The sequence below is a fragment of the Hemitrygon akajei genome, chromosome 17 (genome assembly GCF_048418815.1).
Source record: "Hemitrygon akajei chromosome 17, sHemAka1.3, whole genome shotgun sequence".
NCBI lineage: Eukaryota > Metazoa > Chordata > Chondrichthyes > Myliobatiformes > Dasyatidae > Hemitrygon > Hemitrygon akajei.
In genome coordinates this window covers 7,928,487-7,952,510 of record NC_133140.1, presented here as the reverse complement: position 1 = coordinate 7,952,510, position 24,024 = coordinate 7,928,487, and the positions used below count along the sequence as shown (strand labels likewise).

The following is a 24,024-nucleotide window of genomic DNA, read 5'->3' as shown; positions in this document are numbered from 1 at the left end:
CAAGACATTGTTTAGGAATGCTATTGCTGATAGTGGCTTCTTTCAGAGTGGCATGATGCAGCTAAGCCAAAAATTCTGTTACTTGGCCTTGCAATTAAAGTTGTTGTTTTTCATGTAACTCCAGTAAATAACTTCCCTGTGACTCTCAGTCCTGTTTTAATGCGATGGAATAATAGAAACTAAGTCACTAAGTTCCTAGATGTGATTTTATTTATCTGCCTGCAATGTAACTAGTTTTTCAAAAAAAAGTCAAAATTGCTGGGCTCTGGGAAATAATGTTCCTGTGTTGTGAGTTCAATTTTGATTTTTCATTTTGGAAGCTCATGTGAGGGAATTGACTTCAGGTGGAAAGTTTACTTTGTACTTCTTTAGAAATTCCGAATGCTGTAGCTAAATCAAGAAGTTTTGTAGAAATAGAACAGTTAATCATCAATGAAGCAAAGAAACTGTACGATTTTGTCAGTGGAACCATAGCTAAAATCGTGTACTTTAAGAATTTTATTTTAAATCTTCATTTTTTATCATTAATATTTTTTATTGCAACACCAACAAATTACATTCAATACAACCAGCTGTTGATAACATTTTGACTGTTTAACCCAGCCATCCCCAACCCTCATCGCCATCTCCCCTCCACCCTTCATTCTTATCCCCATCCCCACCCCCCTTTCCACTCCTCTCTCTCCTCCCCCACCCGTCTCCCCTCCACCAACCAACTGAATAGTAGTGCATGCACAGACAGAGCATTCCTGTTTTAACAGAAGATCTTTTAAGTTAAATATCAAATTTGTCCACATTAAGATTGTGTTTTGTCATGCATCATTTATTCTTGCTGATTATAGTTCCAGGTAAGAAATGTCCAAAAAGCTCCAAAGCCAGTGAGTACTTGAAATATCATGGGGAGGTTTCCAACGCTGGACTACAATCTTCTCAGCTGCAGACAGGCCTGCCAGCCAGACTTTGCGTATTTTTTCCATAATGAAAAGGTGGGAGTCATCATTTAGAAGATGTACAGCGGTGTCCATTGGTAATTGTACCCCTGTTAGTTCTGTAAGCATGCTGATAACCTTTCCCCACAAACCAAAAGCCCCGGACCATCCCAAACAACATGTATAAAAGAGCCAATGGTTCCGTGGGGGCAAAATGGGTCAGGAACCAGTCCCATTTGATGTCTAATTCTCAGTGTTAGATATGCTCTATGACAAAATTTCAATTGTATATACCGATGATTTGGGTTTATCGAAGCACCGGCAGCATTATCCTAAATCACATCCCAGTCTAAGTCTTGTCCCAATTCAGATATGTCCCTATCCCAGGCTTTCATTCCAGATGTAGGCATATATTTCTGGGAGTTTAATTTATCATAGATATATGATACTTTCTGTCCTGGAGCACTCTGTATCCAACTTAAAATGGGATGGTCCTTTAAATCTGACCCCCCCCCCCCCCACCAGGGAACACCGTAGGCTTTACAAGCTGATCTTACTCTAAAGTAGAAAAAAAGTGTCTATTAATATTATATTGAGATGCCAGTTCTTGAAAGCTAAGGATATTACTTGCCCCATTAATATCTTGAAGAGTAATAATACCTTTATCCTCCCAAGTTCTGTTAGTGAATGGTTTCCCCCCAGATAGAAAATGATTATTGTTCCATAATGGAGATGATTTGCACCATATGCTTTTAAATTTTAGGAAATTTTCTGCTGCTCTAAACACTTGTAACATATGGGTTAAAATTAGACCATAATACAAATCACATTTTTTGGTAGACATACCTATAAGGAGAAAGTCCTTCAACCTTATTGGTGCTGTTAGCTCGTTCTATATTTTTGCATGACAAAACTTTATCCTCCTCCATCCAATAGCTAAGACTTTTTAATACAAATGCCCAGTGATACAATTTAAAATTTGGACATGCCAATCCTCCATCCGACTTTCTGAATTGTAAAGCTGACCACTTTATATTGGGTCGTTTGCCATTCCAAACATAGTATTATAGTAAGGAGTCCAGTTTTTGCCAATATCCTGCTGGAGGCACAAATGGGATCATTGAGCTGATAAAATTAATGTGGGGTAAGATGATCATTTTAATGACCGATATACGGGCTGGGACTGATGCTGGCGGGTGTCCCCATCTATTAATATCTTCTATTTTTTTCAAAATTAAAGAGTAATTTGTTTTAGCCACAGACAACAGAGAAGTATTTAATACCTAAGTAGAGGACCTCTTATGTAACCTTAATCTGGGGAGAGAGAGACACCTTACTTTTATCTGTATTAATCAGCATCAGTGCTGATTTTAACAAACTAACTTTGTATCCTGAAAGAAATCCAAATTGCTCTAGTGTTTTTAAAACATAGGGGAGAGTTTATTGAACATTTGCCATATAAACTAGTGCGTCGTTCATGTAAAGTGATATCGAATGTGATGTTGTACCTATTGCAATAGGGGAGATCTGAGGAGAGTTTCTAATTAAATGTGCAAGCGGTTCAATAGATACAGTGAAAATTAAGGGCGACAGAGGGTCCCTTTGTCGTGTGCTCCATCCAATGTCAAATAACTCTGAGAAACTTCCTCCCACACATACTCTGGCTGAAGGATTAGTATACAGTGTTAGAATCATATTGATATATTTATCGCCGAACTTAAATTCTTTTAGAACTCTCCAAAGATATGGCCATTCAAGGCTATTGAACGCTTTTTCAGCATCTGGAAATAGCAGGCCAAAGGCAGGCAGGATTTTAAGTGCTGCATTCAGTATGTGCAAGAGCTGGTGAATATTATCAGATGCGAGACATCCCCTGATAAAGCCTGTTTGATCTGGGCTAATTATTTTCCCAACTACTGTCTCAAGTCTACTGGCTAAGACTTCGGAAAATATCTTGAGGTCGGCATTTATCAAGGAGATTGGATGGTAATTGGAGCACTCCAAGAGATCCTTACCAGGCTTGGGTATAACTGTAATCAGGGCTGTGTTTAGATCTCTATGGAAAGTGCAATTTCCAATAGCATAATTTAATGTTTCTAACCATACTGGTCCAAGAATATCCCAAAGTGCTAGGTAAAGTTCCACAGGTATGCCGTCTATACCTGGCGTAGCTTTGGCTGCTTTAAGTAGCTCATCCAGTGTAATAGAGTCTAGAGTTTTGGTGTCCTCTAATGACAACGTAGGGAGGTCTAATCCACTAAAAAAATCTTTGAAGTCATTCTCAGAAGGAACTGAGCCACTTGTATACAGTTCTTTAAAATAATTCTTGAATACCTCGCTTATTTCCTCTGTTGAAAATACTACTCCACATTTAGCTGGTATAGACCTTTTAGCTTCCTGTTGTTTGAGCTTTGGTGCCAAAAGATGTCTCAGTCTGCTGCCTTCTGCATAATACTTATGTTTGGTTATATGGATCATATATTCTGTCCTGCTTCTTAATAAATCATTTAATTCTACTTGTTTTGTTTTGAGCTCGTTTTCTTTTGTTATGGTGTGTCTCCTTTTGAGATCATTCTCCAAAACCTTACATTTGTTCTTCTAGGGTGGAGATCTTTTGAAGCTGACTTTTACATAGGTGGGAACTGAACCATATGGCGTTATTTCGTATGAAACCCTTGATCAAGAAACCCTTGACAAAACCCAAACCACTCACATCCGAGACACTGTTTTTATTTAAATTTATAAATTCCGTCAGTTTTGTTCTCAGTTGTGTTAGAAATTCATTGTTTTTTTAGAAGGGTGGAGTTAAACCTCCACCTAGTAGCCTTATTTTTAATTTTGCCATAATTAAAAGTAGATATGACTGGGTTGAGATCAGATAGTTGTCTGGGCAAAAATTCTATCGAGTGTACCAAAAGCAGCAAACCAGAGGATATAAGAAAGTAATCTATCCGAGAGAAAATTTTATGTCTTGTGGAGAAGAAGGTATAGTCTTTAGCAGATGGATTATACACCCTCCACACATCAGTTAAATTTAAATCCATTAGAAAAAGGTTAAGTGCTTTGGAAGCAGATTCTTGAGAGCTTGATATAGTTGAGGAAGATATATTGAGGTTATTGTTTACCAAAGCATTCATGTCTGAACCAACATATAGTTCGTAGTCACTTAACTTCAATAATTGTAAGATAATTGAGGGAAAAAAATTCAACCTCAAATATAGTTGGGACATATAGGCTAATGAATGCAACTTTTTTACCCTGAATGGATGTACAGCAAAAAGCTAGACGTCCTTCATTGTCGGCGCCAGTCCCTTCAATTGATACATTAATACTATGTCTCATTAATATCATAACTCCTTTCGTGCAAGTACCATCAGCTGATGCCACAACGGGTTTATAAAAGTGGTTTTGAATCCTGGGAATGTTATTAGGTTTAAGATGTGTTTCCTGTAACAGTGCGATATCTATTTTCTTTCTGCATAAGAAATCTAAAACCTTTGAGCGCCTGTAGGGAGAGTTTAATCCTCTAACATTACATGATACAAAAATAAGATTTTCTAATTTATCTGTATTGCTCATCTTCCCCTGGATCTGTTGTTGTAAGTTGGTGGTGGAGCTCTGAGTTACCCCCTTCCCACCACCCCTCACGTACAACCCTTTACTTTGTAACATCTGTGAGTGTCACTTAGCAATGTCTGACACTGAACATTAACAGCCCCCCCTCCAGCATTAGAAAGGCAAAGCGGTTCTCATAGACAATCATATCAAAGAGACAAGAAAAGAAACCTGGTCAAACCCATTAACCCCAAGACCCCAACAACTCTCTTGCGAGAGATTGCTGCTTTAATAGACCGTCGCTTAGCGATGACGCCAGTGACATCTTATCTTGCGCCCATGAACGTAAACAAGCCTAATGGAGACATAACCCAAAATGAACATGTACATCTAAAGTTACTCAGAACACTCTGCTGTTTTCAGCTTCATTCTTGATGAAGTATGACATTTGGGTGTATTGAATACAGGTGGTCCCAGTTTTTCGAACGTTCGCTTTATGACACCCCGCTGTTACGAAAGACCTACATTAGTTACCTGTTTTCACTAACAGAAGGTGTTTTCACTGTTATGAAAAAAGGCAGCATGCGAAAAAAGGCAGCGCGCGCCCCGAGCAGCCAAGCTCCTCCCCCGGAACTGCATTCTAGCCGCCATTGCTTAAACACGTGCCTGTGAGCATCTGTGCTTTATGTCAATTTATTTTGTGCATCCGTTAGCGAGATGAGTTCTAAGGTATCGGAAAAGCCTAAAAGAACTTGTAAGAGTGTTACACTTAGTGTAAAACTAGACATAATTAAGCGTTTTGATCATGGTGAATGAAGTAAGGACATTGTCCGCACGTTAAACTTGCCTGCATCCACCATTAGCACTGTTTATATGCAGAGAGAAAGAATCTTGAAAGCTGCCTATGTTACTGTTGGTTCTGCTCATAGCAAAGTGGTCTCTCTTAGTCTGCATCCAATAATGGATAAAATGGAAAGTCTATTGCTTGAGTGGATTGATGGGTGTACAAAGCATGGTGTTCCATTAAGTTATCTTATACTTAGGGAGAAATCAGTCAGTCTTTTTAATAAGCTGAAACAGAAAGCACTGGACGATAGTGATGGAAGTGTTGGGAAAGTGGAATTTAAAGGTAGTCATGGTTTGATTGGTTTCTGAGGTGAGGGCAGTTTCATAGTTTAACGTTTACTGGAGAGAGTGCTTTGGCTGATACTGAAGCTGCTGAAAAGTTCCCAGCAGAACTGAAGAAAGTAATTGCAGAAGGTGGTTATTTGTATAAGCAAGTGTTTAACTGTGACAAAACTGCAATATATTGGAAAAAATTGCTGAGCAAGACATTTATTTTGATAGAAGAAAAGCAGGCTAAGGGACAGAAGGCATCGAAGGACAGGTTTACCCTAATGCCTATTATTAACGCCACTGGTGATGCTGTCCTTAAGCCTCTACTAGTGTACCATTCAGAAAATCCAAGGGCACTTAAAGGCATTGATAAGAAAACATGTCCTGTTGTGTTCCATTCACATCCAAGTGGTTGGAATACCCAAGTGCTTTTTTCTGAGTGCACGAGTGGATATGTTAGTCCTTTATTTGAAAAATATTACAGAGAAAATAACTCGATAATAGGTGTCTTGTGATTGTCGATAATTGTACTGCTCATCCACCTGGCATTACCAAGTATAGGCAGTAACATTCGTGTTGCGTTCTTAACGCTGAATACAACATCGTTGCTGCAGCTGTGTGACCAAGGCCTGATAGCCACAATTAAGGCTTACTATATGCAAAATGTGATGCATTTTATTGTAAGTACCATTGACTTCGAAGCATCTTTGCGAGAGATCTGGAAAGAGTACAATATAAAATTGGCAATCGCCAACATTGGAGATGCTCTCGATAGGCTAGCAGTCTGGATGAGAAATGGCATTTGGAGGAAACTATTCCCGAAGCAGTGAATGATTTTAAAGGCTTCGAACCATCAACAATAAATACAGCAATAGTGAGTTTGGCTAAGGAGGCTGGGCTTGTGGAAGTTGATGAAGATGATGTTGAAGAGGTTTTGGCATCCTGTGACCAAGAATTGACAGATGAAGAGCTGATGCAGTTGCAAGAGGAAAGGATAACAATCAAAACTGAATGCAGTAGCGAGTGGCCCGAAAGGAACTGAAAGTGAAGCAATTGAGTGAGATTTTCTGCGATTGACAATGCTGCAATAATTGCAGAAAAATATGACTTTAATTTTGAAAGGGTATGTAGCTTTAGGACATATTTGCAGGATGGTTCAAGTGCTTACAAAGAACTGTATGATAGAAAAATGCGCGAGGCTAAGCAATCAAGCATACTGTCGTTTTTCAAGCCTTCCACATCAGCCACAGCAGACTTCGATCTTCGACATCGAGTCAGGCAGATATAGAAGAAGGTGACTTGCCTGCCCTGATGGAAACAGATGACAATGAGATGACACCCCAGTCTCTTCTACCTCCCACCACCCCAACCTCTGACGATTCAGCTAACACACCATCATCAGTGTGCTCGGTGTTTTCCCGATTCTGGTAAGTGAAGCTACACTGTACATACATTATTTCCACTTTATATAGGCTGTGTATTTTTGTGTATTTGGTATGATTTGCTATTTGGTTTGATTTGGCAGCTTCATAGCTTAAAGGTTACTGGAGAGAGTGCTTCTGCCAAGAGCACTTGTGCCAAGAGTGCAGCCGAGAGCACTTGGGTGAGATTTTTGCTACACTAGACAGTGCTGCAATGATTGCAGAAAAGTATTTCTGCTTTATATAGGCTGTGTATTTATCATATCATTCCTGCTTTTACTATATGTTACTGTTATTTTAGGTTTTATGTGTTATCTGGCATGATTTGGTAGGTTTCTGTTGGGTGTGTGATCGTTCACAAATTTTTCCCATATAAATAAATGGTAATTGCTTCTTCACTTTATGATATTCCGGCTTACGAACTGTTTCATAGGACTGCTGTACCTTCGGATAGCAGGGGAAACCTGTATCACTTTAGAAAGTAAAAGATAAAAGGTATTTTCTTGGCGGACTTGTATCACCTTACCATGTTATCCTTGTACTAACAAGTTAACTGAGCCATTACCTTAAAACTCTGACCTGCAATACTCAGAAACAAACTGGCCCTTTAGTTAACTAAATACAAAAGTGCTTCGAATGACTTTCAAATAAAAGAATAACCAGAAAACTTCACAGCTAGGGCGTTAACTTGTCCATGCCTGTTAGATTGTGCATACAAGCTGGTCTGAGCTTTCAAGGTAGTTCCATCTCCTCCTGAGAAGCGTGTGGATTTTGCCCAGGGTCATCTCCCAGCATCATGATTTCAGGGCTTCTTCAGCTTCCTCTGCCGAGTTAAACAACATCTTCATGCCCTTGATATTCACTTTCAAAATCGCCAGGTATATGAGGATCGAGTTGATCCCCTTCTGTGGAAGCTTAGCATGGATCTCCTTGTATCCTTGCCGTTCCTGCATCATACCGGGGCTGTAGTCAGTGAAGAACTGCAGCTGGGTGCCATCAGGAAGAGTAGGTTTGGCTTTCCTCGCACCCTCCAGGATAGCCTGCCGGTCGGTGTACCGTAGAAGCCTAAGGACCATGGTCAGCGGTCTTGAGTTGTTGTTGGAAAAGATCCTATGTGCTCTATCGATTTCCAATGGAGTGCTGTGGGAATTCTTGAGCGCTGGAATCCAATTAGGCAGCATCTCCTGGAGGTAGCTTCTCGGATTGTCGCCCTCAGTGCCTGTCGGTAAGTTGACCAGCTGCACATTGTTTCTTCTGGATCTATCCTCCAAGTCGCTTAGCTTCTTCCATTATCTTAGTCACCTCCGTGAGACAGGAGTTAGTAACTTTCTCATTCTTGCGCCGTAAGCTAACCTGAATGTTGTCTATTTTGTTGAAGACCGTGCTAAATTTTTTAGCGTGAATGTCCGCTTGCTCCTTTAATAACCGGAGAATGTTGCCGTTCTCTGCCATATGCTTCTGTATGGGGGTTGAGAGCCTTTTCCATCGACTCCTTTAGCATGTGGGTTAGCGTTGTTTGCAGCAATTCCATCTCCGTTGCCATTGTTTGCTTAATTAGCATAGCTATTTCCTCAGATCAATCGCTAACTTGGTGTCATCTGCTGGTATCTTATTTCTTGGTTGAATTTGGATCTTTTTGAGGTTATGTTTTTAGTTAGATCTTTCTCCAACTCAACCTTGTATTAAGGCCGTCTATGAGCCCTAAAGAACATGAAAAAGGAGGGTTATATGTCAGCGCTCAGTGCTGTGCTGCCATCTTGTCTCATGCTTCACCGGAAGTCCTTAAATCTTCATTTTAAAATAAAGTTAAATATTTCTGAAAACGGATATGGATTTTTCAAACACAAAGGTAGAATAAATGTTGTCATACTGTTATTTTAGCGTGGATTCCTTTAAAATGTGTGGTGTTCAGTTTGCTTTTTGTTTGTGATGGACCCTTTTCCCTGACCATAGCAATAAATGTTCATTCATAATATAGCAGAATACAGACTGTTGGGCAGCTTGTTTGCAGTTCAGCAGATTACAGAATCTGATTGCAAAATGGCTGTGTATGTGTGTATTTTCTTAAACCATACAGATGTTTGACTTGTATTGGTCCTGTATTTGGGAAGAAGGGTAATGTAGTTCCTGCAGGGAAATAGATCTTCAATCTTGTTCTATTTGGTAACTGGTTTCTGATTAAGTATAACTTCGTTGAACTCTGAGCCTTGGTTCTATTTCTATTACAGTAATTTGTTTCATCATGTCAGATATCTGTGCACATTGAACTAGTCAGAATTTAATAGCCATAGCATTTTCCTGCTATCCTACTTGGAAGCCAATTCCAACTGCCAACCACAATTGTCCAAAGCAGTGTTGATGAGCATCAGTTTTATGTATATAATGCTGGTCTTGTTTTGACTTGGCGGAATTAATTAATTAATATTTACTAATTAATTATTTATGGTTTGACTTGGTGGGGGTGGGACTGGACTCTCTGACGGTGGTGTCTGAAAAGAGGATGCTGTCCAATTTGCTTGGACATCCACTCCATAATATACTGGTTAGGCACAGGAGTACATTTAGCCAGAGACTCATTCCACCGAGATGTAACAGAGCATCATAGGAAGTCATTCCTACCTGTGGCCATCAAAATTACAACTCCTCCCTAGGAGTGTCAGACACCCTGAGCCAATAGTCTGGTCCTGGACTTATTTCCACTGGGCATGATTAACTTATTATTAGTTATGGTTTTATATTGCTATATTTCTTCACTATTCTTGGTTGGTGTGGCTGGTGTGGCTGTAACGAATCCCAATTTCCCTCGGGATCAATAAAGTATGTCTGTCTGTCTGTAAGATGAAGGCAGAATAGTTCACCTAACTTACACTATCCAGTTTATCTATCATCCTTTAACTTGAAATCTCATTTTTGAAATCACTCCTATTTCTGTAATTTTCTCCATTCTCCTAACCATAATTTAATGGCTCCAACATTGGCATCCCAGACTTCAACTCCCAAGACTTTAAGCCCTGCAGTTTGTTTCCCTTGCCATCAGTTCCCTCTGTTTTTTTTTCCTAGATGTTACCTCTTTGACTGAGTGTTTGGTCAACTGCTCTCATGGCTCAGTTTTCAAACTTTTGTTTAACATTGTTAGTTAAGTTAAAGTCTGTCTCGAGTCTTATAGGCCGGTGCTTATGCCGATTTCCGTGGTGTGAAGTGACTGAGAGTATGAGACGACCCCCCCCCTCCCCCACCCCGGATAGGATGCCAGACCATTGTGAGGTTAGCCCCCAGCATTTTTGCCAGTACCCATTTTCAGCTGGGTGGACTGGAGCAATGTGTGGTTAAGTGCCTTGGCTGGGGCTCGAACTTCTGATCGCTAGTCCAACGCCTTAACCACTTGGCCAGGTGCCACACTTTAACATTGTTCCTGTAAGCAAAATACTCCAAGGTGCTGTATTACGCTCACGACTGAAATGACTATTTTTGTGGGCGTTGTACCACTTGCTCTTTAAAGTATTACGTATTCTAAGTTTGCGTTACTCCTCCTGCATTTCACTGTCTTGTGTACGTGATTTGGAAGAACACACCTCTCTCTGCTCATCAACCCAAATGTAATCTACTTCTAGAGTTAACAGTGTCTTAGCTCTATTTGTCAATTTATTGGTGGTAGTGGTGGGGAGGGGGAGAAGCTAATTTCAGTTTTGGACATCCATTGAAAAATGAAGTATTTGTAACTGTGTTGATGGCAATGATCCAGTTGCTGAAGCCCTGTTGTTAATTCATTTTCCAGGTGCTGGTGAACACAGCCTGTTGTCTTCTTATGTTAATTGGAAAACTGATCCAGTACGTGGTTTTTGGAACTCTGCGGGTCAGTGAAAGACAGGTAAGGGTCAATTTTTAAGACTGGAAGGAGTAAAACTCTTTAAAATATTGCAGTTATATTTTATCTCCTATTTGCAGTGTCTTTAGAAGATTAATCTTCTGAAGCTTAGTGCTTGTGTCAATTTGAAAAAAAGATTTAAAAAATTAGCATATTCTTTAGGGAAGTTCCCTTGCGTTCTTCTAGTACTCGATTGCAATCAAAAATATCAGCTGCACTGTTCCTAAGTTACCTCACATGCATAGTTACTGAGATTAGTGGTAAAGTCCTACAATTAGTTCTTCTTGAGTTGAGGTCAGGAAGTAAGGCTCGAGCATTATATTTATACTTTTTCTATTAATCTTAAATTGTGCACTGGAATTTCTTGGAAATCTGCAGATGCTGGGAATCCAAGCAACACACACAAAATGCTGGTGGAATGCAGCAGGCCAGGTAGCATCTATAGGAAGAAGTACAGTCGATGTTTTGGGCTGAGACCCTTCGTCAGGACTAACTGAAAGAAGAGATAGTAAGAAATTTGAAAGTGGGAGGGGGAGATCTGAAATGATAGGAGAAGACAGGAGGGGGAGGGAAGAAGCTAAGAGCTGGAAAGTTGATTGGCAAAAGGGATACAGAGCTGGAGAAGGGAGAGGATCATGGGTCGGGAGGCCTAGGGAGAAAGAAAGGGGGAAGGGAGCACCAGATGAAGATGGAGAGCAGGCAAGGAGTGATTGTGAGAGGGACAGAGAGAGAAAAAAGGGTGAGAGAGAGAGGGGGAGGGGGAATTAATAAATAAATAAATAGATACATACATACATACATACATACAGGTAGTCCCGGAGTTACGAACGTCCGACTTACAGACAACTCGTACTTACGAACCGAGGAAGGAGAACGCTGTCCGCCATTTAAAGTCGTTGCTGTTAACACTGTGTTGAGTGTATAACTTTGTATTTGGCTTAAATTTTTCTTAGCAAGATTGACCATGACCCTGGCCCCCCCCCCCCCCCCCCCCCCGTTCTTGTCGGCTGGTGGCATAGTGAGATCAGTGCCGGGCTGGAGAACGGAGTTTCCCGAGTTTGATTTACTGACAGACCGCTCCCGTGCCGGGTTGATGTCGATCCAGTGACTCCCGTACCATCCGTGCCGGGTTAATGTTGAACGCGCAACTCAACCTCGTAGAAAAAAACACTGCCACCTCCAGTTTAAATTCCCACGTGGAATATTGTGGAGGATCAAATACAGTACCCAAACCCAGCACAGCCCCCACTTGTCCCATTTAACCTGTCTCAGTGCGGTAGAGTTTAGGACCCGAGGAATGCAGTGCAGTGGTCCTTGGGACCCAGCAGACCTCAGGAGCCGGCGCAGCTCAGGACCTGCCGCCCACAGTGTTTCTGTTCCATTGACGGAAAGCGATTGCGATTGAAAATAAAGTGGAAATAATAATATCAGAATGGGAATGGGACGTGGAATTAAAATGTGTGTCCATGGATGGCCACACATTTTAATTCCACGTCCCTTTCTCATTCTGATGTCAATCCATGGCCTCCTCTACTGTCAAGATGAAACCACATTCAGGTTGGAGGAACACCTTGTATTCCGTCTGGGTAGCCTCCAACCTGATGGCATGAACACTGATTTCTCTAACTTCTGTTAATGCTACTCCTCCTCTTCTTACCCCATCACTTATTTATTATCTATTAGTTTTCCCTTTTTTTTCCTCTCTCTTTTTTCATTCTCTGTCCTTCTCACAATCACTCCGTGCCTGCTCTCCATCTTCCTCTGGTGCTCCCCTCCCACTTTCTTTCTCCCTTCTCCAGCTCTGTATCCCTTTTGCCAATCAACTTTACAGATCTTAGCTTCATCCCTCCCCCTCCTGTCTTGTCCTATCATTTGGATCTCCCAGACCCTCTCCCACTTTCAAATCTCTTACTATCTTTTCTTTCAGTTAGTCCTGGCAAAGGATCTCAGCCCGAAACATCGACTGTACTTCTTCCCATAGATGCTGCCTGGCCTGTTGCATTCCACCAGCATTTTGTGTGTGTTGGAAATCTGAACATAGTTTTTCAAACTGAACTCAAGATATTTTAGTGTAACTAAAACAAGGTACAAATTCTAAGGGGAAAAAGCTTTTAAACAGGTGGTTTTGTCATCTTTTGCCAAAAAAAGCCCTTTAAGAATGTTTATGGAGGTTTAGAAGCCATGCCTCTGCCCTTACTTAGTAACTTGTATTATTTAAATTCCTGTTATTTTAGCATCCAACCTTCATCACTTGACTCTATTCCTTTAACTGATGACTATACAACTCCTCTTCTTCTCACAGCCATCACTTTGTAAACTGTTCCTCCTTACATTGACACACTAGTCAAATGACTTCAGATGTTGTGAAAGAAATAATTGAAGGATTGAAGGGAGCCTTTTATAGTTCTCAAGTTCAGACTGTGGATCATTCAGCTATTCTTTGCAGCATACAATGTCCAAAGCCAATTGCCAATAATTGCAGAAGTCTTTCTTAAATAGTGACATACTACAGATGTAGGATGATGTAATACTATGATTTTAATTTGCAGAGACGTTAAAATAATGGCTAATCTAGATGTGTTACAAGTTTCTATGTGGGTTTGTATTAAGAAGTTTGCTTTTAGTGATGGGGAAGAAAAGCAATTTTTATACCTGAATCTTTTTAGTTCATAGATAGTAAACATTTGTACCAAACCTCTTGAATGAAAATAGAGCAATTCCACAGAGTGGATAAAAATTGATCTTTTGAAATTGTTGTGCAAGGGTAATATTTGGGCAGGTACAATTTGAAAAGCTAGTTTTTCTATACAAATAGGATCTGTTTTTAGCCACTGAAGAGGTAAGGATAGTGCTTGAGCACTACGGTGTAATGTCCAAATTTGTGTTGGACACAAAGCAAAATGTAATGCAAACAGGAACTTGTGGAATTTTATACTGCTTATTATGATGTGTTAATCTGACCCAAGCAGAACCTTTTATGATGAATTTCTTGACTCTTGTTTCCTCTCTATAGCACCTGAAGGATAAATTTTGGAATTTCGTTTTCTACAAGTTTATCTTCATATTTGGTGTGCTGAATGTTCAAACTGTCGAGGAGGTGGTGATGTGGTGCCTTTGGTTTGCTGTTCTTGTCTTCCTTCACCTCATTGTCCAGCTATGTAAGGACCGCTTTGAATACGTAAGTCATGGACTTAAATCAGTAAATTTAACTTGTATATTGTACCTAAACAGGTTTGTATTGCAGATTATTTAACTTCACTTACAAACCTACAGCAAATTAAAAAGGGAAGATTATCCTGCTCAAATTTAAAATATTTTTATGAACTTGCTTATTTTCTTCCATTTACTATTTTATAAACATGATTTGGATCAACACATTTAGACAAAACAATTGTAGTTTAATTTTAGCATAGTTTAAAAGGAAACAGCTTCAGTTAGAAACTTAAAATGTTCTCTGCCTTGTATCATTTCTATTACAGCTACAATTTAGCAATATTGCAATTTCTGACAATATTTGGTGTTATCCTGGCTATAGTGGTGTTTATGCAGATCTCATCTTGTGTACTGAACAAATGAATTGTTTTACTATTATTGTGAGGGCGCAAGTAATGAACTACTGACTTGTCACCTTTACAGCTAAGTAATCCATTGCACAGTTCCACAAGATTGCCTTTTGATCCTGGTAGACTTAACATGAGCAAATACATCAGGATTTAATTTGAGCTTCAAAGCACTCATAAATAAAGAACTCGGCAATAAAGATGCATTGTATAATCTCAACCAGCTTTATAGAATTAGGAAGTTGATGACAGAGTGAAGCTTCCTGTCCGTTTGTGCCCACTGGTCAACAAAGTGACATATAATTAACTTAATTTTACAGCATTTGATCTGTAGCCCTATAGTGTAGAGTCTTGAATTCACATTCACTTTATAAATTGCCGATGGATCTGTGATTACCTTTCCAGATGTTGAATTAAAGACCTCAATTACTCTGAGTGACTTTTATTCCGCACTCATCCTGTATCTCTCTCTGCTTTCAATTAAATTAAATCTATTGAAATGAAACCTGCAGATGTCAGAAAATGGAAATGAAAATAAATATTGATGAAAATAATTTGTAGATTAAGCAACATTTATGGAGGGAGAAAGTGTTTCAGGTTAACACAATATTTCATCAGAACTGTTGACTGTTCCTCTTTCTACAGAAGCTGTATGATTTAAGTGTTTCTAGCATTATTTAATGTTTTTAGGTTTCTTTTATTTTGTGCCCCCTCCTCTTTGCCCTCAATGGGTAAAAAGCCCTTATGCTCAGTCTTGCTCCTACAATTTCTCTTTCTAACAGACATTTGTGTTTTGAAGAATCTGTGGACAAACATGCAAGGTCAATTTGTTATTCGACATTGCACAATTTATTGCTTACATTATCTTGTGTTTTTGGATTAAATTCCATTTGTTACTTTTCAGCCTGATTGGCCATACATTTATGAAGTTGAAAATCTGGTCAATTTGTGTATCATCTGCAAATATCTTACAGACCCCTACATTTAATTCTAAAATGTTAATTCCGTGTATATTACAAAGATGCTAGTTAAATATTATTATCTGCTTTTTGCCACGGGTTTGAACCAAATTGCAACCCTCTTGGATCCTGTGCAGCTTCATATTTTAACTAGTTTACCATAGACAAATTTGTTTAAAAATCTTGCTGAAATCTACATAGACTTCCACGAATGCACTGCATTAGTGGATCCATTATGTTTCCTTCAAATTAATCAAAAACAACTTTCCCATGTTATGAATGCAGCAGCAATGAAAATGAAACAGACAGGGTTTAAAACAAATCCCAAGATTTATTAACCTCTGCTCAAAGCTTAGAAAAGTAAACAAACAGTCAAACTTAGAAACTGTTCTTAACAAGTTCTCATCCAAGCACAGACTTAAAGTGATAAATTCAAAAGTCCATGTGATTTATACAGTCAGTAAGGAGAGACTTCCCCGAAACAAACGATTCCTTCGAAGTAACGATGATCTGCCGATCCCATAGCCAGGAGATGCCTTGTTCACAGAAGTCACGAAGAAATAAAAGGAACTGACCTTTTGTCTGGAGGGTGGTCACTGTACAAACCTTCTTGACTTTGCAGGGGTTTAACTCAAATATGCATGCGACAATTCCTGAACAAAGTCACAAAGGTCTCTCATTTCCCCAAAACGCTGAACGACATTAACTTTATTCAATCCTTTGAACTCGGATAACTCTGGTAATGCCTTCACTCTCCAATACTGGACTGTAAGGGAAAAATAAACATGCAACAAACAAAACCAGTGGAGCCTCTACACCTCCGACCCGGAACAACAACGTTGCATCAAAAACAAAAACGAGAACTGCATCACAGTCGCGGACCGATTTAAATACTGTTTGGGACGTGCCATCACATGACATAAAATCATCCCACTCACAAGACCATCACATCATCCCACTGTCCCGTGATCAAACTGTGATCATGTAACACCCATAAAATGGTTTTTCTTGACTCACTACTGAACTTGACTTTTGAAAGAATGTTTAAATTGATATAAATAATTTGCCTACCTCTGAAATTAAAGAAATTGATCTTTTTAATTAGGATTGAAAAGGAGGTAAACTATGGCATTAATATGACAGTATTTCCATCCTCCATTAGGATTTTTGCAATGATGAGGAAAAATGAAGAGTAGCTGCAATTCATTCCTTTGCTGCTTTTAACTCCCTGGGATATGTTTCATTTGGTCCTGCTAGTTTTATCCCCTTCCAAATCCATATACTCTTCTGTCTTGTCTATATTTCATCAGCTTCCTCAACAGCTTGTTGTGCTGTTTTCCAATATTCCTCTTTTTACACACATACACCATGCCATTTTCAGCACTGATAGAAAAATAGTCTCAAACCATATCCTTCACCTCTTTTGTTCCCTTTTATTTGTCTTTATTGTCTACTTAAAATGAAGAAAATCCGAAAACGTTCCACTTGTCTATTTTTGTGACACCTCTTTGCTTTCTTCTGTTCCTTATTAATTTTCACCTTTTGCCCCCATTCTTGACTTTTTATAGTGTTATTTCTATTTGATACACGTGTAATGCCCTGGTTCATTTTTTTTACCTGTATGCTGTATGTATTTCAAATTGTGCTGTTCTGTGTGAGCTGCTAGTTTTCAGCTTGCGTTTGGGTTACTGTTGAAGATAAGTGAGAGGAGAAATGTGTGCCATCCAATTAAGGGGTGGTTACTCTGGGGAGGAACACTAAGGTTGGGCTTGGAGTTTTTGTTTGGGAGGCAAGGAAGAGAGAAGATGCTGGGGAGAACTGGTTGTAGCATATGGTGGGAGACCTGTTTGTTTGAGATGGATTGTGAACGACGTTCGGCAGGTGGTGTGTGCTTTCACATTGACCGAGGGCCCAGCGTGTGACAGAGAAGTTCAAGATAAGCTCCAATTTGTGCACATTTAACTGTTTAATTAGAATGGGCCCTTTTTTAAGTTATTCTTTACCAACCCTTTAGTTAAGACTCATAAATATAATTCCTTTAACCTTATGCAGTGTACTGTCATTTCATGCCATTAATTTGTAACAGGGTAGCAAATGACACAGCATCCACACAAACCGGGGTTTGGGGTGGGATCAAGCACGCCTCAATCTTACGAGTTTGGTGGGGCCAGAGGTTGTCTTCCCTAGATTTACGCAGCCAAGGTGTTTCACAAGCTTGCCCTTTTTGCCTTCTACTCTGTACAAACTATGCCCAGTCCGGGGGTTCCACATTTGGCAGTCCTTTTCTGTATTATTTGAATCTTTTTAAAAACCTCCAAATGCTTTGAAACAGCTATAACATGAAGTAACCGGTTACTGTCCAGATTTTTATTCTTCCCTTCCCAGCCAAGTAAAATTGGCTATGTAATGTTTCACTCCTGTTTTATCTGGCTGGATTTGTTTTATGAATTTTAGTAACCTGCTCCTCTACCCTTTTAAACTGGATCCCAACTAATATCTGAGTAATTAAATTCTGCCTAAAATTCATTACTTTTATATGTCACAGAAGTTTGCCTGCAAATTTGTACTTTGGATATACTTTTCCCACAATGTGATTGTATTTTCCTCCTCCCTCCAGGATCAGTCCACAGAACCTCAGATGATCCTCCTGACATAATTTCTCATAGCTTTGACTATATTGAACCAATATTACCAATCAGATTTGTATTAGCTCCCTGATTGTTTAAAACATTGTGGTTTAATTATTGAAGATATTATGAAAGCTCTGCCCTGTGATGTGAGTTGCAGGTACAGGTGTGGTGTCAAATGTTCACAAATTTGTTATTTTACATTGCTGTATCAGCTCTTTTGAGTTGGGATGAATTGGATGGTGACATATAAAGAACTTAAAAATACAAAACTTGGAGGAAATTGGTCTGTACTCACTGAAATTTAGAAGATTGAGGAGGGATCTCGTTGTCGGTTTCATCTTAGGTACTAGACTCAGAAAGGCAGCGTCCATTATTAAGGACCCTCAGCACCCAGGGCATGTCTTTTTCAGATTCAGATTCAGTTTATTTGTCATTTAGAAACCACAAATGCAATGCAGTTAAAAAATGAGACAACGTTCCTCCAGAATGATATCACAAAAGCATATGACAAAACCAGAAAATCCACATAATGTTTGGCAATCTCTAATCCAGAGTCCGGAGAGGCTGCTGCGTATTAATATCGCGCCACCGTCTTAGTGCGTTCCCCAGAAAGGAGCTCCAAATCCACCAGACAAAACAAGACCAAAAATTAAAGCTACAAGACCTGCACAAAACCACATAGTTACAACAGTGCAAACAATAGCATAATTAATAAAAAAAACAGACCATGGGCACAGTAAAAATAGTCCAAAGATGTTAAAAGACTATAAGTTCAAAAGAAATCACCACACAGTTTCCACAAGTCCCCAGGGTCCCGACAGACTCGCCATCCCATACCAGCAGCAGAAGGGAATACCCCTGCTCTGGACTTCCATGGCATCGCCCGACTTAGACTCGCAGACGCAGCACACACCGAAAGTGACCTGAAAGCGGACTCCGAGTCCATCGAACTTCTGAGCCGACGACCATCCCCTCTGGCACAGCTTCTCTGAGCACCATCCTCTGCTGAGCGTATTAAGACGGCCCTGCCAACGGCATTGGCAACACGACCCCGAAGACTGGGGGCCTGTTCTTCCCAGCAGAGTTCCGGACCTCGCAGCAGCAGCAACGAAGAAGGTCTTCCTGGAGATTTCCCAATATTCCTCTGTGCTCCCACGTCCGTTTTCAATCGATTATGATTGCGCACGGCAACCCACTTCACAAATTTTCTCACTGTTACCATCAGGTAGGAGGTACAGAAGCCTGAAGGCACACACTTAGTGATTCAGAAACACCTTCTTCCCCTCTGCCATCGAATTCCTAAATGGACATTGAACCTTGGACACTACCTCACTTTTTTAATATATTATTTCTGTCTTTTTGCACAATTTTTAATCTATTCAATATACATATACTGGAATTTATTATTATTTTATTTTGTTTTTATTTTTCTATATTATGTATTGCATTGAACTGCTGCTGCTAAGTTAACAAATTTCACGTCACATGTCGGTATATGGAGGAATTTAAGGTGGGGGGTTATATGGGAGGCAGGATTTAAGGGTCGGCACAACATTGTGGGCCGAAAGCCATATACTGTGCTGTACTATTCTATGTTCTATAATAAATGTGATTCTGATTCTAAAAACTACTGAATATTGTAAGACCTAGTGGATGTGGAGAGATGTTTTTATAGTGGTGAAGTCTAGGACCCAAAGGCATGGTCTCAGAATAGAAGGACTTCCCTTTAGAAAAGAGATGTGGAGGCATTTCTTTAGCCAGAGAGGGGTGAATCTGGACTTTGTTGCCACAGACCGGATGTGATGGCCAAGTCATTGGGTATATTTAAAGCGGAGGTTGATAGGTTCTTGATTAGTAAGAGTGTCAAAGGTTACTGGGGGTAGGCAGTAGAATGGGATTCAGAGGGATAATAAATTAGATGCGATGGAATGGTGGGTCAGAGTCAATCAGCTGAATAGCCTAATTTTGCTCCTGTGTCTTATGGTTTTATAATCTTATGATGCTCTCATCCAAAACTGTATCTGCCATTTTAACAAGCTAACTATTCCATATTTTCTTGTGACAGAAACAGAGTTTAACAGGTTAGATTGAGATTTGCAAGTTGTGTGATGGTCTTTACAAAAAAAAACTAAGCCGGGCAAACAGATTGTTTTGAATCTAGCTAATGTTTTTTGTCCTTTGAATGGAATTAATTAGTAGCTCCTGATGTAATCTTATTCCTGGTGCATTTTACTTTCTTTTAATTTTTGGCTCTTTTTGCTGTACTTATTACATTGTTCTTTCTTCGCTTCCAGTTATCTTTCTCACCAACTACTCCAATGAGTAGCCATATCAGAGTCTTGGCACTGCTGGTTTCCATGTTACTGTCCTGTTGTAGTCTGGCTGTGGTTTGTGTGCTGGTTGGATTTTCATACGGAATGCATACTCTCTCTTTCATGGCAGCTGAGGTAAGATAACTAAAATGTATGGCAGTAGCTGATTATGTGATCACTTTGTATAGAAATGGATACTTTGCAATAAAAGATATTTTATAGATTTCTCTTTTTTTAAATATATCTCCCATGCTAGATTGTTAATATATAGATGCATTTTTTGGTCAGTGTTGTGCAAACAGAAAATTCATTTCAGTAATTTCCATTTTTGTATACAATTACTTGCAAGGAACTATATTATGAGATTTCTTAATTTCTTCTGTTCCAGTGTTTGGTGGTGACTGTAAGGACAGCGCACGTTATTCTGAGGTAACTACAGTATATGACTTTCAAGGTGTTTGAAGAATTGTGAATGGCATGGTGACAGTGTTCAGTTAGCAATCCATAATGTTAAATGTTTATTGGTCACCTGGCCATACAAGTTAGAATACTGTCCTTTCATTTCCAAGGTGTTCGGCATGGACTAGAAGGGCCGAGATGGCCTGTTTCCGTGCTGTAATTGTTATTTGGTTATATGGCGTGTTTTTGTTTTTCCCTCTTTTTACTGTCACTTGTTGAGTGAGGTTGCTTATAACCAAGCTGTAGAGCTACGTTCATTCTCGTAGCACACAAGCATTCCAAGGAGATGGTTTAATAATGAAATTGCTGAAATTTGTTAAACATTTTAAGACTGCCTTCACAATTTTCCTTTTGAGCTCTGGCTGATCCTGTTTATAGGTACTTTATTCATCTCTGGGACCTGAATCATGAGGGCACTTGGGAGAGTAAAGGCACCTATGTTTATTACACTGATTTTGTCATGGAGTTGAACCTTCTGTCAGTGGATCTAATGCATCACATTCACATGCTGGTAAGTTGTATTTAACTGCACGTGACTCTCCAGACTTGGGGTAGACTGGTTAGCCAAATTGGTTTGTAGCTCAGCAACATTGGGTTGCCAACAATCTTCCAAGATCCTGCTACTAAGAAAATGGTAGTGTTCTCTTTCCAATGGATGTGCTAAGCATTAGTAGTGTTCAAGATAGTGTTCATAATTCTAGAATTTGAATTGAACCTTAATGTTTTAGACTTGATTCCATGCCCATTCAAAACTGTGGAACTCTGCCTGGACTTTAACCATCTATTACCAAACATAAACAGGAAGCTCTCAGTGGGATATTCAGTAATTAAAGTAACACGTCACATTTTATTTTGAAGATAAGGAGTTTTTGGAATTAAAGAATGAAGGTCATGACTCTAAGCTCTTGATAAGAGTCCCAGAAGATACCCTGAGTTCCAGAGAAGAGTTTTTACAGCCAATACAGCAAATGAGATAATATGCAGGTCTTGCTCTATTCCTGAGAACTGAACATAGCCCAAGCAATTGTCACATTGGTGATATACTGTATGACTATGCTAAAATAGAAATATGTCAATCAATGGTAGTGTTTAGTTAAAACTAGGGAACTAGTTAAGTAGGGTTTTTGACTCAACCATTCAGATTTCTTTGTAAGATGCAACGAATCAAGTTCCCAATGTGAGAAGGTGCCTGCAGCAAAGCAAATCCATCCCGCTAGTCTTAACACTTGTTCGTACGTGTGGAGCGTCCATATGGTGACATTTGTAACCTGAGTAATAGCCTGCAGTAGTATTCTTATTTTTTCACCATGATTGAAAAAATATCAGAAAAGTAGAACATCTGATCACAATGAAATCATCATAGGAAGTATTGTTTTATCAATATACTGTATAATGCATATTAAAAGGGAAATCCTCCATCCACACGAGCAATGGCAGATCACCCATATCATCCACAGTAAGTATCTTTACTTCAGTCAAACAATGTTCCAATCTTCCAGCGTCAAAATAGTTTGCACAGACTTTATAATTATGATTCATATTCTGCATGGAGGTTGGTGATCAGTGGTGTTTTGCAGGGATCTATTCTGGGACCCCTCCTCTTTATGATTTTTATAAATGACCTGGATGAAGAAGTCAAAAGGTGGATTAGTAAGTTTGCTGATGACATGAGGTTGGGGGTGTTGTGGATAGTCTGGAGGGTTGTCAGAGGTTACAGCGGGACATTGATAGGATGCAGAACTGAGCTGAGAAGTGGCAGATGGACTTCAACCTAGATAAGTGTGAAGTGGTTCATTTTGGGAGGTCCAATTTGAAGACACTGAAATGTAAATGGTAAGACTTCTGGCAGTGTGGAGGATCTGAGAGATCTTGGAGCCAATGTACACTCAAAGCTACTGCGCAGATTGACAGTGTTGTTAAGAAAGCGTATGGTGTGTTGGCATTCATCAGCTGTGAAATTGAGTTCAAGAGCCGTGAGGTAATGTTACAGCTATATAAGACCTTGGTCAGACCCCACTTCAAGTACTGTGTTCAGTTCTGGTTACTTTACTACAGGAAGAATGTGGATACTATAGTAAGAGTGTAGAGGGGATTTTACAAGGATGTTGTCTGGTTTGGAGGGTGTACCTTATGAGAAGAGGTTGAGTGTACTTGGCCTTTTCTCCTTAGAGTGACGGAGGATGAAAGGTAACCTGATCGAGGTATATAAGATGGTGAGGGGCATTGATGGTGTGGATAGCCAGAGACTTTTTCCCAGAGCTGAAATGGCTAACACGAGGGGGCATAGTTTTAAGGTGCTTGGAAATAGGTATCGAGGGGATGTCAGGGATAAGTTTTTCACACAGTGGTGGGCGCGTGGAATGCATTGCCAGTGGTGGTGGTGGAAGTGGATACAATAGGGTCTTTTAAGAGCCTCTTAGCTAGGTACTTGGAGCTTAGAAAAATAGAGGGCTATGCGCTAGGGAAATTGTAGGCACACATTGTGGGCTGAAGAGCCTATTATGTGCTGTAAATTTTTATGTTCTAACCCTAACCTGTGTGTCTTTGAAATGTGGGAGGAAACTGGAGCATCTGAAAAAAATGCATACAGTCACAAGGAGAACATAAAAACTCCTTACATACTGTGGCAGGATTTGAACCCTGGAAGCATTTAACATTGTGAATGCGTTCTTCAAAGTGCTTTCTCTTTGGGGTAGGTTGCTTTGCCATTTGGAGTCTGCCTTTTCACTTTTAATCCCAACACAGGGTTTTTCCACATTTGGAAATTAACTCTCAATAATTTGTGTAGATATCGGTCTGATTCATTGTAGATTATTGATCTCAGGTTGGTTGGGATTTTGAAATGATACATTGACACTTTTGCCTGTTGGAAGAGGTTTTGGATAAAGGGACAACACATTGATGGCTATGTAAAGCCACTTGCATTTCTTCAAACTGAATCTGCTAGTTGGATTTTAATATCCAAGCTAGTTATTTCAGGTGTGAAGTTTGTAAACACTCGTGAAATTCTCACAAAATATAATACTTAATAGTACAATTAAGAAGCATCAAGACAGGCACATGAACAAGCAGAGAAAGAAGGATATAGGCCATGTGCAGTTAGATGGGATTAGTTTAGGGTCAGATGGGTCTGAAGGGTGTGTTTCTGGAAGGCCCTGGTCCTGTGCTGTACTTGTGTATTTCTAAGTAATAGCTTTAAAACTGAGCACAATTGATTC

At 39.6% G+C, this 24,024-nt stretch overlaps 1 protein-coding gene across 3 annotated transcripts in view; it reads left to right on the top strand.

Annotated features, from left to right (window-relative positions):
* The window catches only part of amfra (autocrine motility factor receptor a), an 87,282-nt gene that overhangs the window by 42,704 nt on the left and 20,554 nt on the right, over window positions 1–24,024 (top strand). For all 3 annotated transcript variants that reach the window (XM_073069640.1, XM_073069638.1, XM_073069637.1), the window contains 5 exons: window positions 10,797–10,889; window positions 13,900–14,064; window positions 20,330–20,482; window positions 20,736–20,776; window positions 21,185–21,317. In XM_073069640.1, the coding sequence (XP_072925741.1) occupies window positions 10,827–10,889; window positions 13,900–14,064; window positions 20,330–20,482; window positions 20,736–20,776; window positions 21,185–21,317 (555 nt within the window). In that variant the 5' untranslated portion in view covers window positions 10,797–10,826. The remainder of the gene's footprint in view (window positions 1–10,796; window positions 10,890–13,899; window positions 14,065–20,329; window positions 20,483–20,735; window positions 20,777–21,184; window positions 21,318–24,024) is intronic.